Genomic DNA, 18,073 nt, shown 5'->3' with positions numbered 1-18,073 from the left:
GCTCGGAGACAGTCATGCCTTCTTTTGAACCAACGGAGCCTTCTTTTCTCAGGACCTCTCAGTTACACTATTATAAACTGTTGTAGAAAGGACATTATTTACATTAACATTATGTACTGTATAGTGTCACCCAAATCAGGATGGGTTCCCTTCTGAGCCTGGTTCCTCTCAAGGTTTCTCTCTCATTTTATCTCAGGGAGTTTTTCCTTGCCGCCATCGCCTCCAGCTTGCTCATTAAGGATAGGGATAAATATATAGTGTCTTTTTAAAAGTATTAAGTTAATCTTTTATTTAAACTAATTTGAAACTTTTTTGAAATTGTATATATTTATATCCTTAATTTTTCTTTTTTTTTTTTGGCTCTCTTCGTTTTCCATACTCATGTAAAGCAGCTTTGAAACAATGGGAAATTGTTAAAAGCGCTATATAAATAAATTGAATTGAATAAATTTGTCTATTTTTTTCCCCACCCCCTGACCTCCACGGTGACAGTAAACAGCCTCTTCTGGAGCACACAACTAGAGTACAGACTTCATTTTCTGTGCATTTCTCTCTCAAAATGGCTACTGCAGAAACTCAGAGTTGGGAGATTAGTAGCGTTCATAGAGCGACCTCTGGTGTTGTATGACTGTAAATACACACAAGTTTGGACAACTTGGAAAAAACATGCAATTTAACATTTCCAATTTAACAATTTAACATATCTTAAAAAAAAAAAAATCTCAGTTCATTTTTACATCTTAAATCATTATTTAACTTAAATCAATCTAAAAAATGAACACATTCAACTTGAGTTCAGGTTCTGTAAAGATTTGTTATTTTACAGTACATGTTATGAGAAATAGCTATTTTAGTATAGTATAGTGTATATAGTAGCTATAACATCTGTTACTCTGCAGCACTTAATGTTGGATTAGTTTCCTTAAATCTATGCAATATTACACTAATATTTATTCTGCAACACTTCTGTTTTTAAGACTTCAGATAACAGTATTTTCAGTTATGTTTATAAGTAAATTATAATTCATACATACATACATATTATACAAACCATAAAATATTAACCCTGTTACTGTCACTCAACACTTTTAATCTTAATGAATAACAGGGTCAAAATTTACAGGGTTGAGTTTTTAAGCATTTAATAAGCAAACACAAAAAAGGGCTAGCTAACGTCCATGCTAATGCCATGTGGACATACAGAACATTCCACAGATTCACAACAAGTATATTTAGTTTCAATTAATAAATTAATCTCTAATTTAGGTATGAATTATGAAATGTGAACAGTTTATCATCATTAAGGATCAAAATATAATTAAAAATACAGAAAAAAAAAGAATTAGCAAACTTGCCTTTGTCTTCTCATAGCATTCAGTCATTTAAGACGATGTCACTTCCTGTGGAACATGTGATATGTGGAATATTCCAAACATTTAAAAGGGGTGAATGTATTCTGGATGAGACTAAATAAAATTCAAAATATTTTTTTTCCTAATTTATTATGAATTACTCCTGAACAAATGATGGATCTATAAAGTAATAATAATACAAATGCACAAAAAGAATCATTATTGTTACTTTGGCAAAAATAAGAGATGGTTATAATTTGCACAAAAGTTTCAGGCTAAGTGGAAGAGTATCACATAATAAATGCATAAAGTGATGCATGAAACTGTACTAAAATTATGCTCTGATTTAATGTGTATTTATTTTTAAAAATCAAATTTTATCATGGATATAACAGGGGGAAAAAAATATGCGAACGACACAAAGCCCTTTTTCCTTTTTACAAGCCTTTATTAAAAGTGATCATCTCAAGCCTTAGTGCTTTGACCCTCAGTCTTAATCGGTCTTGTTTCATTAATTAAGTGCCATAACATCATCATTACTAATAACAATCATACATTTGTAAATAATCAAATCTTTATTATCATAAAAATTGTAGAACTCATTAATTAATAGAACCCTGGAGAGTTTAGATTCTGATTGGACATCAATATGTTTAGTTTGATCTAATTTCCATTATTCAGAGTGAATACAGATGTGTGCTTGTTTGTGATGAATATAATAAAGGTGCTCAGGCTGAAAATTATTGGCTTCCTTCACTTTCGTACAGCGATTGATGGCATGGACAAGGCAGTTGGGAAAACTATGGCTCAGTGACTCAGCCACAGACTCCACACCACCTTTCTCTTTCTCTATTTGATCCTTTATCTGGTTCTTGTCGAGTGGTTTAGGGTCTGCAGTGAAAGACACCACCACCCTTATTTTATTACCACTCAAATTTTCAAAATAATTGTCAACTCCACCATTTATATGGTGCTTCTTCCCAAACAGAAACTTCACAAGTTTGCTATCATCAGCGTTAAACACCCGGACTGACCAGGAGACCCAGTAATACTTCTCCACAAGAGCCTCCAGTAGGAATTTAGTAAACTCAGGGTCGACACTGCTCTGCTTCCCCTTGAGCATCTTATCTATATCAGACTTGGCTTGCTCAGCAAAGTTGTTCACACACTCATCCACTGCTGCCTTCATGCGCTTCTCCACATCCTCCATGCGGGCAAGCCATTTCTTCCCCATTTTGTCATCCACAGTATCTTCCTTTAGTGCAGCGTAGCCCATCAGTGAGATGATCCCAACCCCAAACAGCTTCTTCAGGCTAGCACAGAATTCCTCCACTGCCCTCCTGCTCCGCTGCTCAGTTTCCACTATAATGTCCAGCATTGTCTGTCCAGAGGTGTTCTCTATCATGATAGCATTATATAAGCATTCAAGGTTCTTTTCTCCCTCAAATTTCTCAAAGAACTTGAGGAACTCATCTCGCTTCAACTTCTTATTAGATTTGGGTGTGAAAATATGTTTAAAATATTCATACTGACTATTTATGTTTGCTTGGAGGTTGAAGTACTGGATGTTCATAAGTGATTGCTTTATTGCCAGCTCTGTTTTTTGAATATCACCCTGGATGTTTTCCAGCTTCTGGTTGACCTTCACAAACTGCTCGGCAAGATACTTAGCCTCTTTGCTCTCTGGGTTGCTAAAGAGCATAGCGGAGAACTTAAATACTGCCTCCAGGATGGGATTGAACTGGCCTACTGTGGCTGCAAGGATCTCACAGCCTTGGCCTAGGATCTCTCTCTTGCTGTTCTCCATAATCCATTCTGGCACAAAACTCATATTGAACGTCAGGTGATGAAAGAGGATTCTGTCTTAATCTGTAACGGAGGCAAATGTTCTTTCTGTAACACAATAAGAAATGTCATTAAAAAAATTTCTCAGGAATTCCAGAATCAATGAAGCATTATGTAAATGTGACATTTATTTTAAAAAAATATTATTAAAAATTTAAAAGCTAGCAGAACAAGTATGAACTTAATCTCTACCCCCTTTTTAATCTTTTCCCTGTTCTCCATAAGCCTTCTGTCCTAATCTGTTAATCTGTTTGTAACTCAATAAGAAATGTCATTTTAAAACCTTACTCAGGAAAGTGATATCAAAATAATCTCCAGAATCAATGCAGCTATATATTATGCTAGCATATTATGAAGCATATAATATATATATAGCATATTATGAAGGTCACAAATATTAAAACTTTACTGACATTATAGACAAATTGTTAGGTCAATAGTTACTTAATTCAAGTTCCGGTGATCTGCGACCTTTTCTTATTATATCTATTATAAACCAGAGATTACCAAATTGACATTTACAAATATCTCTTTTTGATGGCACTCTTTGTTGAACTTTCTATTTAATGTCTTAAAATCAATAGAAGAAGTAAATAAAAAGCAGCAGAAACAAGGCTTACAGTCATACAGAGTAATGTAAAGAGGTGTCCGCTTCGGTGGTCCAGTGAAGCCAAGCTGTGCTGAAGAGCTGCAGCCACTGAGGCTCCATGTGCATTTATACACTTTGGATGGCCTGCATGTCCTGCATGTAGGGAGGGAGGGGACGTGATGGCAAACATGTTTATAGTCTTCTACTCTGCTTTGTGAAACGGTTTGGGATTAAAGCCACTGACTGTATAACAGAGAGGCTTTTTCCCAGGAATTGTTTTTATCTATCTGTTGCATGATTGTGGTCTTCCAGAAAACAAGGATGTGGATACATCGTTATAATGCAGTAAATCTTAATACTGTTGTGTTAAATAGAATTTTGGAAGAACTGCCTACAATCCAGATAAGCCGGATAATCGTTTTATTGTCAGTCAATCCTGTGTTTGTTGAATCCTGAGAGAAACATTAATTGAGAGATTGCAAAAAAAAAATAAAAATGTAAAGAATAAATCAACTGGGATGGGATTCACAAATTTCTCGATTCTGACTTTTGTAAATGTGCTTAATTTTTAGACCAAACTTTTTCTTTCAACAGCAGGTTTGATAGTAGTACAGCTGCCTCATCACTACTTTATATTAAACGTATCACAAATTCATTAATATTTAACTTCAATGTAAATAGATGTCTAAGCTTTATAACCCACAATTGTTGATTCAACTGGGTTACGCAGCATAGTAAATTTGTGAGATATTACTCGTCTACAAACAGATGCACAAACAGGAGGTAAAATATGCACAGGCTTGTTACAGTCCTCAATAATGGGCCACTGACTGGATTGGTTCAGAATGCAGAGAATAGTATTTTGTGCTTTAATAAAGTTATAATACATGTAATATTTTTGAACGCAAAGTAAAACATGGACTTTGGTTTGCATGCCTTTGCAAAAATGAAAGCGATCTTGATAGAAATGTACAATGTACAAAGTGTTTTTGGATATAAATCTCTGCAAGAATTTCCAGGCTTTACATGCTAATGTTATTCTTTGTAAAGATGTCACTATTCTACTGCTGCAAAACACGCTAATTTGCATATTGTGGAGTTTTTACCTGAACAGATTGGAGAACCTGAGGCTTTTACAGTCACTATATTAATAATATGAATTAATCTAAAGTTATATGATTTTAAATATTTTAAGGTCTGTTAATTGTGATAAAAATGATACAAGTTTGTTGTCAATAAAACCAGACTCAATTATTTTGTTGATAAAGGAAATTTATTTTATTTTAAAATTAATCAATTACACTGATCACAATAATTAAATTGTGAAGGTTTAGGTGCTGTTCAAATAACAAGGCACAGAAACAATACAAAAGGAGAAATTGTCATCACTTCTACTCGTTACACTCGTCCAGGGCTTCTTGCATCTTGGTCTGAATATCGATGAACTTTTGGCCCCATTCTTTCGCGACCTCCTGATCATCTCCAATGACTTCCGCGTAGGCTATCTGTGCAATAAGGCCGATGTAGAAGAGGTAGTTCAGATGAGCACATCTAGCCTCCATAATCTTCTTGTTCCTCTTGCAGTTCTTTTGATAACATTTCAGTAGTGGCTGCCCAAAAGGACCATGGTGTTCCATGATGCCGTCATAGTACACTTTCAAATTGCCTATGCCATTTTGATTTACATATATGTTCTTAAAATCTTCTATATACTGATCACTGTTTTCAGGGTTTTTCCAAATGCAATCCATCATGTTCTTCAAAGCTTGGTACTGGTACTTGATGCTGTTTTCGTGCTGACCATAGTTTATCTGGATCTCTGAAAGTTGGATCTGGTCCAGCATCTGCTCAGTCTGCTGAGAGATGCACTCCAACTTGTCATAAATCTGCTGGAACTCCTTCTCCAGCAACTTGATATTGTTATCTTCTACCAGTTTTTTCTTCATAGTACCAATCAATGGCGAGACAATGCCAATCAGAGGGAAAAAGGCAGAGGTGATGACGATCCCTTTCTCCAGGCAACCCAAGAATTTGGCAGCATATTGTCTGATTTGAATCTCCGTTTCTGGCATTGATGTAGAGGAGTCGCTAGTGGCTGAAAATCAAAGAAGGACAAATGTATTAAAGAAATGTTTTAAAGAGGCTCAAAATGTAACCAACCCAAAAAAAAAAAAAAAACACCGCAAACAGCAACTTCAGTCCAAAATGACATGAGGCAGGAGAAAAAGGAAAAGATTGGTATCTTACCTGCCATGATGATTGTACCTGTTCCTTTCTTAATGGTGCTGCTGTGTACTTTATCAAGCTCAGGAGAGAGGACCATGAATAATCTTCTTGACCACTGCGTTTTATATATATGCAGGGTAAGAGAATGACTCATACCTGAGAAATGCTCATTGTTCTCTTTTTTATTAGGGATGCAATTTTGTGACTTTTGTCTTCAGCTAAAGTCCAACACAGCCAAAGTCCAACACTGTCATCAATATCGACATGTCTGTGCTTTCGATAAAAGATTTACTGATTAAATGTGAACAGGGAACATCATAATTTGAATAATATTCTGAACATAATGTTAATTTTTGTTCTTTTAAACATTTAATTTACTCACTAACCTGTATCTGTTCTATTTACTCTTACAGGACTCGGCCAAACCCATTCGAGCATGACAATTCTACTGGGCACAAAGTGACGTCCTTAAAGAACTGTGTTGCCAAGACTAGAGTAGAAGAACTTGAGAGATCCCTGGCTTGCAGACTCCACTCTAAATCATCCCAAAGGTGTTCTATGCAGTTGACCTTGGTCTATATGGACCTTACTTTGTGCACTGGTGTGCAGTCATGTTGAAACAGGAAGGGTCCATCCCTAAACTACACCGCTAAGGTCGGGGTTCGATTCCCGCCTACACCTTGCATGTTCTCCCAATGCCTTGTGGGTTTCCTCCGGGTACTCCGGTTTCCTCCCTCGGTCCCAAGACATGCATGGTAGGTTGATTGGCATTTCTGGAAATTTGTCCGTAGTGTGTGAATGCGTGAGTGAATGAGTGTGTGTGTGTGCCCTGGGATGGGTTGGCACTCCGTCCAGGGTGTATCCTGACTCGATGCCTGATGACGCCTGAGATAGGCACAGGCTCCCCGTGACCCGAGAAGTTCGGATAAGCGGTAGAAAATGAGTGAGTAAGTGACAGAGCCTTGGTATGCTGAAACATTGAGAATTCCTTTCACAGAAACTAAGGGCCCAGCCCAAATCCTGATAAACAACCCCACACCAAACCATGCTCCCCCCTCACCTGACAAATCAATACCACTATCAGTTGACCATGGAATATTTATTAGTCAGGAAATTTTACGACTGGACTTATTGCACAGGTGGCAACCGATCAAATTACCACAATTAAATTTGTGTAAAGTATTTCAGCGTAATTCTGAAATGATGCGTTTATGATGTTATGATGTGTTTTTATGTTTTAGGGTTATGTTGTTTTAGGGTTTATGATGCAGTTATATAGACTTATTAAAGGTTTATGGTATTAATGACCATGTTGGCCCAGATGTTTGGCTTGTTCAAAAAAGATTTTCCAAAGAAACAGGAAATTAATTGAAATGGAATTTCGAAATGACTATATTCCAGACCTTGGTGAAGAAAAATCCTTCAAGCACATTACGTCTCTTAAATGCTACGTTGAAAGAAATTTTGCCACTTTGTAGACCCACCACACCAAACTATTCAGCCAGAACAGAGCAAGAAAATGACATTTTCCCTTAAATGTTAAAACACAGTTTATTTTATATCTGAGTAATTTACAAAACAAAGGAAAATTGTTGTTTTTAGAATCTTTACATTTTGAGATGTTTTGTAGACAAATTTTGTGCCATTATACAATTTTGTCCCTTGATTAATAAAATAATGTTCAGTGAATGAGGTGAAAGGAATCACTTGCACTTCCTAAGCACCGCCTGCATCTTCTCTTGAACTTCCTCCATCTTCGCAGCCCATTCCTCTCTCAGGCCCTCTTCGTCATCACCGATGATCGTGGCGTAACCCATCAGAGGGATGAGGCCGATGCAGAACAGGTAGGTGATGTGTGTACACAGGCGCTCCATCACTCTCTTCTCTCCTTTAGAGTAAGTCATGTAGACTTCAAGGATGGGCCGGCTGAACAGCTTGGACTTGCCCATTACACCATCGTAGAGTGTGTGCAGGTTCTGGTCACCCAAGTCGTTGGCAAAGCTTTCCTCAAAATCTTTGCTCTTGCTCTTCACGTGCTCGGGTCGTGCTTTCACCACCTCCATGAACTTACGGAACTGGTTGCGTAGGTTGTTCTCTACTTGGCTGTATTGCCCGTCCAGCGTCTCCTTCCTGATCTGGAGCAGTGTGCTTTGGTTTTGCCTCGAAACCTCATCCAGTGATCGGTTCACGCTGACAAACTCACGTCGAAGGGTCTGAATCTCCTCGTCATCCACGTGGTGGAGGATGACGCGAATCAGCGAGCCTACCACACCGAAGATGGGGTTCACCACAGTGGCTGCAGACGAGATGGTGGCTACACACTGCAGTGCCTTCACCAGGCCTCGCTTCAGTTTGTCTCTGTCCTCTGTGATCTCGACGTCATCCATGGCCTAAAACAGAGTTATCGGTCTGATGGGGAGAAGAAGAAATACTTACAAAGTAAAATTTACCTCTATTCAGAACACTTTGTTTCTAGTAAAACTTAGATCCCGCATTAGACTCTTATTGAGGTTCACCTACGTTAGTGTTATTTCCAAAGCTGAAGTTAAATAATGCATTGAAGCTATGTGGCACCTTACTGGAGGAATTCAGCAGAAAGGAAGCAGGTGAAGCCTGAGAACTGATGCAGAAGAACGGTTCTTCAAAAACTGAAATGGGAAAATAGTGTCAGTGAAGGTGCGGAGGAAGTAAAACCACAAAGTGGTTAAAAAGTTAACTTCCTGTGTTTATATGCTTTCACACTAATGCAGACAGATCTAAGTTAGATGTAAAGTCTACCAATTTACAAATAAATTTATTTAGCTAAACTACTTTGTGATTTTATTGTAAATGGTTATTTTGCCATTATTTTGGACGTAACATTGATTTTATTGAGATTGTTCTTTGATTAATTTTGATTGCTCCTTACTAATTTTTTACACTGATTACATTTTGGATTATTGCTATTATATTTACATTTTTACCTCAACCTTCTTGACTGGTTCTCTTTAATCCTCTTTTTCTGGTAAGGCTATTTAATTTTTGACTCCGCAAATGTGTGAATGCAAACATTTAATGTTAGGAAATTATAGAATTTATTTTAAGAAATTGTTTTATTCTATAGAAATTGAGGATAGAGAATAGATGGAATTAGGGCTAGGGATTGATAATGTAGTGTGTGAGATGAGATTTCACTTTAGACACATTTAGCTCTTTAGGATGAAAGCATCTGTGTCCTTAGGTTTAAACAGTCGAGAGTTTAATATTATATTTACATATGATCCATTTTCATGAAACAGTGAATTGTTTAAAGTTTGTAAACATTTGTTTATTTATCACAGACTACAACCAATTAACACGTCAATAGCATTTTTCACCACATTGCTTTATCTTTAAAAAAGATTGGATTTTTACATAAAGTTACTGTATGCAGCTGCCCAATATAGAGACTATGTCTACGCCTTTCAGGATAAACTCATCATGTTAAAAGAAAAACAAACAAATTGTAAATCAACCGGATTTGACAACACGATCAGACTTCACACTAGGCATACTGACTAGTTCAAGTTCAAGTTCAAATCTTTATTTGCCCCCCAATGGGGCAATTCATTGTGCAACAGATAGTGAACAAATCAAACACAATCACACGCACAACAACAATACAAAAGATTGACTACAGGAGTGAACTTAAAGAAGAAAGCAGGTCAGAGAGCATAAGGGTCGTACCTGGTTTAATGTCTGTAGGGTTTCTCGTCCTGTGTCGAGGGTGAGGTCGGGACTTGTATCAGAGCAGCGCTCGCTGTGTTAAACAAGATGACGGGGGGTGAATCGTGTCACTGTGAAAGCTGCTAGCGGAAAATTCATGCCATGAAAAAGTCGTTTTTGACCAAGATGATTAATATTTTTCAGAAAAAAAAGGCACAAAGACACTTTGATACACACATTAACGTAAAAGGCCTTGTCTTTGTTTCTGGATAAGACTGAGATAGATAAGATTTATTAATTAGCCCTTTAATTGCATCTGAGGAAACCTCTGACTTTATTTTCATCTGAAATGGTGAAACACTTGAGAGTGTGATTAGTTTGTGTGTTTAGGATGCAGGACTTTATGCAGTTTCTCTGTGGTATTAATGACATGACGGATCAGAGTTTTTCGGCCTCGTCGAAAAAGAGTTTCCAGAGAAACAGGAAAGACTGAATTGACATTTCTAAATTGTATTTTTTTCGATTCGGGTATAATGATAAAGTCTCAGATAATGATCTGCTTACTCAAATCTGACTGCACTTTATAGTCTAGTCATTGGTTAAAGGTTGTAACGTTAGAATTAGTGATACAGTTCTATAGAAATCACTCTAGTAAGACATTTTATTTTATTTTTATTTCATTGACTTACACTTACTTTTTAAACAAATTCCTGAAGCTCCGATGAGAATAAAGGAAACTAATAATAATAATTACATATACTGTATATAATTGACACTAACAGTCTATCTGTGATCGTAATTGTGATTGTACTACATTGTGAAAGTAATTTCAATAAATGAACATTTCTGTAGTTCAATTATTTATTTAGTCTACGAAGCTAATAAACAGTACGGTGTAAAAGAGTAATGCAGAGAAATCACTTCAATCACTAAATTATAAAAATATTACATAAAGGATTAGATACCTCAAACAATCAAAAACTCAAAAAATCTGAACTATAGAACAAACAACTATTATTTTATATTATGGAATGTAAAGATGGTTAATATTTGCTTCAATTAATAATTTAAATAGAATTGATTGATCAATTTTAATTATACCATTGCTATCAGTTAATTTAGGTTAATTTAATAATGTTTAAATAAAAAAAATCTGATTTATAAAACAAAGAGCTATTATTGTTGTTGTTGTTGTTGTTGTTATTATTGTTGTTATTGTTTTATTATTGTAATAATAATAATAATAATAATTATTATTATTATTATTATTATTATTATTATTATTATTATTATTATTATTATTATTATTATTAGGAGATGGTGTGTAGTTGATACGATACTGTGAGAGAAGTAGAGCGCCTCTTGTGGTTATTAGTAAACGTTTCTTCTGTTAAAGCCTCAGAAGCTCTGCACTAAAACGTACAGCGGATATCTACTAAAAAATTAACAGTTTAAACAGAAATGATTGATCAAATTTAATTATACCACCACTATTTATTATTATTATTAATTATTATTATTATTATTATTATTATTATTATTATTATTATTATTGTTGTTGTTGTTGTTATTATTATTATTATTATTATTATTATTATTATTGGGAGATGGTGTGTAGTTGATACGATACTGTGAGAGAAGTAGAGCGCCCTCTTGTGGTTATTAGTAAATGTTTCTTCTGTTAAAGCCTCAGAAGCTCTGCACTAAAACGTAGCAGCGGAAAGTCTACTGAAAAAAGGTGGGTCAGGCATCTAAACATCTTTTATTTATTAAAAAACAGGAATTTTCTGATATTAAATGTTTTTTGTACATTTACAGACACGTTAGATCTGTTTAAACCTTGGTCAGTTTTCCACGTTTTTATTTTCTTCAGGCTCAGGGACATTTTAACACAAATTGTTTTTATATGTAGCTGCTTTTACTGACTGAACGTGAAAATAACTAAACAGAACCACTGTCACGATATTATTATAAAAAAAAAAAACCCGACCTATTTAGGCCTAAGAAAATACAACAAAGCTGTAGCCGACATGTTTATAAACTAAGTAGATTCTTTTTACTGCGCAGCTAAAAGCTGTATGTATATTATTTTTCATCTAATTAACCGCAATACCTTCACATAAGAAAATTAGAAAAAATATATTTATTAAAAAAAATCGAAACGAAATCGAAACTGAACACGAGTAAGTATTCTTATTTTTATTGATTCTAGCGGTCACAATCGGTATTACACAATAATTATTTGACACGCCGTGTGCCATCTAGTGGATATATAAGGTATTAACTGTATAATAATTCGTTACTATAAGCGCCACCTGGTGACCACATACGGTATTAACCCATTTTTTCCCTAGTGATATTAGACAATTCACCAAAATATTTAAGGTGTTGAACACGGTATTAAAAATAATACCAAACTATGATATTAACGTAGTTTATGATTTTTTTTTTACTTAATTAAGCTATTAAGCTATTCATTAAATAAGACGCATCTAATAGTTATAATTAGAATACAAATAATAATATCACTTTTCTGTTTTGTTGTGCTTCAGGATGTCCCTGACGATCAGCCAGGCCGAGGGAGTGACAGTGTACACTGTACACTCCAACCCCAAAAGTAAATGGCCGCTCTTCTGCCAGATCCTGGGTACCATGTGCTACAGCCCCGTGTGCTCTGTATCTCAGAGACTGAAGCACCAGCTTAGCTGCGCTCTCACACTGCTGGCGGTTTGTTATGCATTCAGTCTCTATTCTAGGGGTTTTCTTATTGAGAACTTATTTAATAAATCAAAACAGCATTTTATCATGTAATCATATTTTCATGCATTTTGTCCATAATAAGTAAGGATATAACACTACTAGGACTAGAATAAAAATTATGTGACACATTGTTTTTATAATAAATTGGTCTGTTTTGTCAGAAGAGCCTGAGCCTGTGCAATGACCACCTTCTCTCTTCCCCCAGACTACACAGATCATGGTTGGAATAATGAATCTGGGCATCGGGTCTTTGTTTGTAGCCTTTTTCAATGCCGGATACCTTGGTTCTGACCTCCTTTGGCTAGGAGGCGTGGTAAGAATCATTATTTTAGTGGAAATGTAATTGTCTTATTCACTTTAATGTAACCTTCTTATTTTTGATATATAATGAAAAATTGTGTTGAAAAAATCTGCATTATTGTGGTCAATAAATGATTTTTTTTTCAGGTTATTGTAATTGGAATATTGTGTATCCTATCAGAAAAGTTTCCGAGCCCATGTCTGGTGAGTTGAATCTTTTCTTTTAAAGCTTTTCAGTTGCTGTATATTTGCTCAGTGAGTCAGATCATTTGACTCATCAATACGAGTCAACTCTCAAATGGCTCACTGTCATATGATCATAAAACCGGTTTCATTCATTTCATACATAAGAAATTGACTTGGTACATCACTATTTAGGATACAACATATAAACTTTGAATTTTTGAACATAGCTCAACAAGCACAATGCAACAGCAAACAGAATAAGAGAAGTCCAGTTTCACCGAAAATCAAGTAATCTAACACCACAGTGCTGTTTGTTTTCTCTATGAGTCGCTCTCAAACCATAAATTTGAGTGAATGAGCTTATTCCAATATATTATTGAAGAAAATACATAGTGTTACTTAATAATAAAGAGCATGTAACTTTCCTGGTTATTTTACTGTAACAGCACATTTTAATCCTTAACATCATAAATAACAGGTCCAGTATGAATCAGAATCAGACTACTGGATAATCCACTGTGTAATAAAACCTTTATTCCTTACTCACTCTGTGCCTGCAGATTGCCCTGATGGTGCTGATGAACATAACGAGCGCTGCATTAGCTATAACCTTCATTGTGAAATATTCAATGGATTTGGCTACAAGACCTCGCTGGTCCCTATGTGAAGATCCTGCTAGTAACGAGGGCTATCGGTATTACTGGACAACTCCATCTCCCACGAAAAAAGCTATGTTGGATGAAATATTTAAGAAAAAACTAGAGGACTACAGAGTTTGTAAGGAAAACTGGCTGATTTTTCAGGTAATCACTGTCACTGATGTTGAGCTCAGAAGAAAGTAGCGTTTAATTTTGAGTTATATGATGTGATTAATTAGTATGTAGATAAAAATATCTACAAAGTCAACCTACTTGTAAATTACAGTTTTTATAACTTTATACCATGAAAAATTCTCTTTACCTGAGAGCAATACAAGTCTCGCTAATCTCACTTTTGATTCATATTGAATGTCATGTGTAATTTACATGTAGAGTGATGAGGTCATTTCTATGCTCACAATCAATATAGAAGTCCTATATAATTTAATCCCCAGGACCAAGAACAACATTTTAGCCAGGATAAATTCCCACAGATGTACAATCATGTGACTTCTGATCTAATTTTACATCAGATTGTATTCGATTTTAGTACTCAATATAAATGTTGTCCTAATTGGAATTACTATCTAGCTGATTGAGTCATCTGTGTAACTTTAACTAGTTGATTTTTACACCCAGAATCTCTACATTCTCCTGGACATACTGATGATCATCCTCGCTGTTCTTCATTTCTGTGTCACCATCAGCTGGTGTGTTCTGAACATAAAGGCGCTGTGCAAGAAGCAAGCAGATGCACAGGTATAACCGTCTTTCAAGAAATAAAATAAACTAGTCGATATAATGAGTCCTGAGGGCTGAGACTGGACTGCAGACAGCAGAACAGAGTGCTTAAAGCTGACCTGTGTTCAATATTTCAGGACATTGAGGATCCAGAACTTTGCAAGCATCTCATGAAGGAGGAAAACCAAGATCCTGTGTGTTAGAAACCACCACACCATTAATTACAGTTAGACTTTAATTACTCTCCTCCTCGTGTCATTTAAATACACATTTCCACACTTATTATAATAAGTATTCATTTACGTTACAGATGGGTTTTTTTTCACCTTTTATATCAATCAACACAATACACATGTTTACTAAAATAGAAATATATGTAAAAAAATTAAATAAATCGTTAAAAATCTACATTTTGTTTTTGTGTCAAATTTATATCTATACATTTTCAAGCGCTCAGTGTGATCCGTGTGTGTTTACAGTCATCCACCACCAGGGGTCGCTCATACAACTCTACTAGTCTTCAGCAGTAGCCATTTTGAGAGAGAAATACACAGAAAATGAAGGCTGTACTCTAACACAGGCTGTTCACTGACCAAGTGGAGCTCAAAACAACACACACACACACACACACACACACACACACACACACACACACACACACACACACACACAGAAAACATTCAATCTGATTTAAGTTCTATTTAAAAATAAAAATTTAAATAATAGTAATAATAATAATAATAATAATTACATTTTAATCAATAGAAATAAAACACAAGTTGAAAAAATATTTACTACATTGTAATATTTATGGCTGATTGGCTCAAGCTTGTTAGCAAAGTAGCTTGCTATGTAGATACAGTAGGTGATTTTCTTGACCCCAGTTCAGTTTAAAAATATTCAGATTAACACATCTATTTATTTATTTATTTAGTTAGTTAGTTAGTTAGTTAGTTAGTTAGTTAGTTAGTCCAAGCCAGGGTTTTCAAATAGCATCTAGACCAGCACATTTAAACAAGAAAACTGGAATTAAATTTAGTTTTTTCTTACTGGAAGAGATGTAACACAAATCCAGAGGCATATATGTTGGGATATGTGTTAATGCAATGTTTTTGCTTGTTCAGTGTGCTCTTTTAATGTTGTTGCAGGATCATATCATCTTTAAATTCAGTGGCTTAAACCTAGGCTAGTTATACGGTGTGAAACCAGTGCGTATATACAGTAGGTTAATTAAAAATAATAAATAATGTACAAAAATATAAATCATTCATGCACCTCAATATAGAGTTAAAAGCAGATATAGTGAATGATTTATAGAAGTGTTTCTGTTACAGCTGTTAGTTTCAGGTGGTCTGATACTGAGAATCAACCAGCAAAACAAAATTTGCAAACAGAAACTTTTCTCTCAATTCCACAGACATGTCTGTATTTTTTTATGCCATTGTTTGTGTTGGGTTTGCTCTCTCACTCTACTTTAGTTGGATTATTTTCTGAGTGAATCACTGGGTCTCTTTAAACACAGCTCACATCAGGGGTGTGGTGATAAACCGGTCTAACGAGATCCAAAAAAACAGAAATTTGACGGTTTCCATTAGAATTTACTGGTGTGGATGATGTCATCACACTTTGAGGAACAATGTCCCGCCCCCTCTACTGTATGCACACATTTAAGGTCAGTTTTAGCTTTAATTATTGCCTAATTATATTCTATATGGTAATTATTCAATAGTTTGTGAATGTCTTTGGTTCTTTATGAACAGATTTTCTCTTTATTCTGGCTACATCAGGTCCATGTTACTACACAGACCTAGTGGCCCTGCATGTGTTCCATTATAAAAAAACATGCTTTTTTTGGACACTAAAATGAAATTAATTCTAAAGCGATGAAATTAAGCTGTAGACAGGGTAACATTTTGGGGATAAATGGCCACACAATGTATCCCTGCATCCTGAGCGAAAATGTTTCCACGCCACGTGATGTTTTTCTGCGTTCCTGAGATCACCTGATGGGGCCGGACTCAATGCAGGGCTGTCTGACCAAATCGTATTTCTGGAAAAGTAATTCTAGCCACATTGGAAAGAAAAAACTCTTAAACTATTCATCTGGGTAACATGTTCAGGCCAAACACAGATAAATCCCCAATGATTCTGTGCTCTTCGTGTGATTGGCTAAGTGCAATTCAAGTGTGTAACAAAAATACCTTAAAACTCAAAATCTCTGATCTTAGGATTGGAAAATCTCCCAACTTTGATATCTCTATTTTCTCATTGTCTCAATTCTCAGGTTTGCATATTTTATTTCTTGTCCATCCAACCTCATCCATCATGTATTAGTATTTGAGGTAAGATTTCATAAAGTGAACCAAATTCAAAGCTTGATTCTGGTGTAAAATTGCTCCCAGTTTAAGACATTATGTTTTAATGAAACAGTAAGAATTGTGTTGCATTTATTACTGTATAATGGAAAGTTCCATACATCATTACTCTGAAAATGAAACCGCAGAAGATTACATTGCTTTCTGGGTAGATTTATCTCCTGACATTTGCAAGAGTCCTGAATATTAGAACCCTCCAAGAGTGATTGGAGTCTAGAAGGAAATGGTTAGAGAAACTCAACAGGGCACATTAGAGAATAATCCTGCATGTGGAATATGAGGAATTTATAATAATCTAATAAAAAATACTAATTAATGTCATGAAATAGTTCAAGATTTGCCTGTTTCTTTAGTTTCAGGAAGATGTTCCCAGGTCCTTTCCTCAAGAAGAGGAAATAAAAAACAGAGAATCAGATATACTGGTGGATAGATGGGACTTTTTTAAAAAAAAAAAAAAAGGACAAGAAACTCATAAGCATGTTCCTCTTTTTCAGTGGTCAGTGTAAATGAATCAGATTAGGTTCACCAACCGCTGGCTGCCTGACTGCTAGGTAGAACAAATTCATCATGAGCAAAGACAGTCATGACTTCGTACCAATATGTTCTTTAAAACATTTTTATAATCAGACTATCCAAAAAGTTCTTTTTAATACTATGGAAACTTTTTACGACAGAGAATCTGTTAGTACACTAAATTATTTTATCTTCCTTTTGGTCTGATCCCTACAACAGTTCAGCAACAGTTTCTATTTTCAGTAACTATAAATGAACCAAAAAATTGAGGATTGCTTTTTTCTAATCCGTGCTTTGTTTTTAGCCATGATGCCCAACATGTATTTCTGTGGTATTGTATTTATAACCTTATTTTCTTTTTGCATGCAGTGACACAGAGCCGTTTATAGAAACCCAACTGTCCGCTGTTGCTGTGTATAATTACAGAGAAAAAAGGGTGTTTCACCCTGAGCACAACCAAAAACATCTACTTCTCCTTTACTGCTTTTACGCTGAGCGCTCCATGATCTGTGGAGACGAGCATCCTCTCAGGACTTAAGAAAGAATGCAAATATCCTTACCTGTAAAGTGACACCTGCTATATAATCATCAGTTGTAGATAATTAATTTATTAAATAAAGACATCTAAACTCAGTTATTGATATTGTACCGTGTATATTTTGTGTATATACAGTCTGTATTGTATAATACAAAAACATATTAAAATTTGTCATTTTAAGTTCTTGGCTATTGCTCCAGTGTTATTATGGTTTGAACGTAAAACTAAAAACATAATAAACGTGTAATTTTGTAGATAAATAGAAACAAGTTTTGCTAAGCTGGACAGTAAGAATAAACTGCCACCAGTAGTTTAACCAAACATGA

The 18,073-nt window shown here is 35.2% G+C and overlaps 4 protein-coding genes and 1 long non-coding RNA gene across 11 annotated transcripts; 2 read left to right on the top strand and 3 right to left on the bottom strand.

Annotated features, from left to right (window-relative positions):
* Window positions 1-1,778: 1,778 nt before the first annotated feature.
* On the bottom strand, window positions 1,779-3,946 carry LOC113649844. 2 transcript variants are annotated; one of them, XM_027157848.2, is made up of 2 exons: window positions 3,818-3,946; window positions 1,779-3,245 (listed from the first exon to the last, which is right to left on the bottom strand). In XM_027157848.2, exon 2 carries the CDS (start codon window positions 3,181-3,183, stop codon window positions 2,026-2,028), a length of 1,158 nt encoding a protein of 385 aa, XP_027013649.2. In that variant the 5' UTR covers window positions 3,184-3,245; window positions 3,818-3,946; the 3' UTR covers window positions 1,779-2,025. The 2 variants fall into 2 exon arrangements, with proteins under 2 accessions (XP_027013649.2, XP_027013651.2); XM_027157850.2 differs by having other exon boundaries at window positions 3,826-3,926.
* Window positions 3,947-5,040: 1,094 nt separating this feature from the next.
* LOC113649848 (protein rapunzel-like) lies at window positions 5,041-6,192 on the bottom strand. Its single transcript, XM_027157856.2, has 2 exons — window positions 6,034-6,192; window positions 5,041-5,881 (listed from the first exon to the last, which is right to left on the bottom strand). The coding sequence occupies exons 1-2, from the start codon at window positions 6,164-6,166 to the stop codon at window positions 5,178-5,180; spliced, it is 837 nt and encodes a 278-aa protein (XP_027013657.2). The 5' UTR covers window positions 6,167-6,192; the 3' UTR covers window positions 5,041-5,177.
* Window positions 6,193-7,544: 1,352 nt separating this feature from the next.
* LOC113649713 (protein rapunzel-like) lies at window positions 7,545-9,866 on the bottom strand. 5 transcript variants are annotated; one of them, XM_027157634.2, is made up of 3 exons: window positions 9,718-9,866; window positions 8,587-8,660; window positions 7,545-8,421 (listed from the first exon to the last, which is right to left on the bottom strand). In XM_027157634.2, exon 3 carries the CDS (start codon window positions 8,397-8,399, stop codon window positions 7,716-7,718), a length of 684 nt encoding a protein of 227 aa, XP_027013435.2. In that variant the 5' UTR covers window positions 8,400-8,421; window positions 8,587-8,660; window positions 9,718-9,866; the 3' UTR covers window positions 7,545-7,715. The 5 variants fall into 5 exon arrangements, with proteins under 5 accessions (XP_027013435.2, XP_047664851.1, XP_027013433.2 ...); XM_047808895.1 differs by having other exon boundaries at window positions 7,545-8,402; window positions 8,592-8,660; XM_027157632.2 differs by having other exon boundaries at window positions 8,533-8,660; window positions 9,718-9,865.
* A 1,418-nt stretch (window positions 9,867-11,284) lies between these two features.
* On the top strand, window positions 11,285-14,729 carry tmem176l.1 (transmembrane protein 176l.1). 2 transcript variants are annotated; one of them, XM_027157611.2, is made up of 7 exons: window positions 11,285-11,434; window positions 12,249-12,423; window positions 12,662-12,769; window positions 12,904-12,960; window positions 13,503-13,745; window positions 14,220-14,339; window positions 14,459-14,729. In XM_027157611.2, the coding sequence occupies exons 2-7, from the start codon at window positions 12,250-12,252 to the stop codon at window positions 14,522-14,524; spliced, it is 768 nt and encodes a 255-aa protein (XP_027013412.1). In that variant the 5' UTR covers window positions 11,285-11,434; window position 12,249; the 3' UTR covers window positions 14,525-14,729. The 2 variants fall into 2 exon arrangements, with proteins under 2 accessions (XP_027013412.1, XP_027013413.1); XM_027157612.2 differs by having other exon boundaries at window positions 11,325-11,431; window positions 12,247-12,423.
* A 324-nt stretch (window positions 14,730-15,053) lies between these two features.
* LOC125140239 lies at window positions 15,054-18,019 on the top strand. The gene is made up of 3 exons (XR_007139514.1): window positions 15,054-15,993; window positions 16,606-16,663; window positions 17,579-18,019. It is a non-coding gene; the product is annotated as an uncharacterized LOC125140239 (long non-coding RNA).
* The last annotated feature ends 54 nt before the right edge of the window (window positions 18,020-18,073 follow it).

This window comes from Tachysurus fulvidraco, chromosome 25, assembly GCF_022655615.1.
Source record: "Tachysurus fulvidraco isolate hzauxx_2018 chromosome 25, HZAU_PFXX_2.0, whole genome shotgun sequence".
Lineage (NCBI taxonomy): Eukaryota > Metazoa > Chordata > Actinopteri > Siluriformes > Bagridae > Tachysurus > Tachysurus fulvidraco.
This window is presented reverse-complemented; position numbering and strand designations above follow the sequence as displayed.

Bases quoted from the DNA above. Each gene is read 5' to 3' on its own strand.
- LOC113649844 (XM_027157848.2), bottom strand. From the start codon at position 3,183: ATGAGTTTTGTGCCAGAATGGATTATGGAGAACAGCAAGAGAGAGATC.
- LOC113649848 (XM_027157856.2), bottom strand. From the start codon at position 6,166: ATGAGTCATTCTCTTACCCTGCATATATATAAAACGCAGTGGTCAAGA. The intron at 5,882-6,033 runs GTAAGATACCAA...TTTGATTTTCAG, and splicing joins AGGTACAATCATCATGGCAG to CCACTAGCGACTCCTCTACA.
- LOC113649713 (XM_027157634.2), bottom strand. From the start codon at position 8,399: ATGGATGACGTCGAGATCACAGAGGACAGAGACAAACTGAAGCGAGGC.
- tmem176l.1 (XM_027157611.2), top strand. From the start codon at position 12,250: ATGTCCCTGACGATCAGCCAGGCCGAGGGAGTGACAGTGTACACTGTA. The intron at 12,424-12,661 runs GTTTGTTATGCA...CTCTTCCCCCAG, and splicing joins GCGCTCTCACACTGCTGGCG to ACTACACAGATCATGGTTGG. The intron at 13,746-14,219 runs GTAATCACTGTC...TTTTACACCCAG, and splicing joins AAAACTGGCTGATTTTTCAG to AATCTCTACATTCTCCTGGA.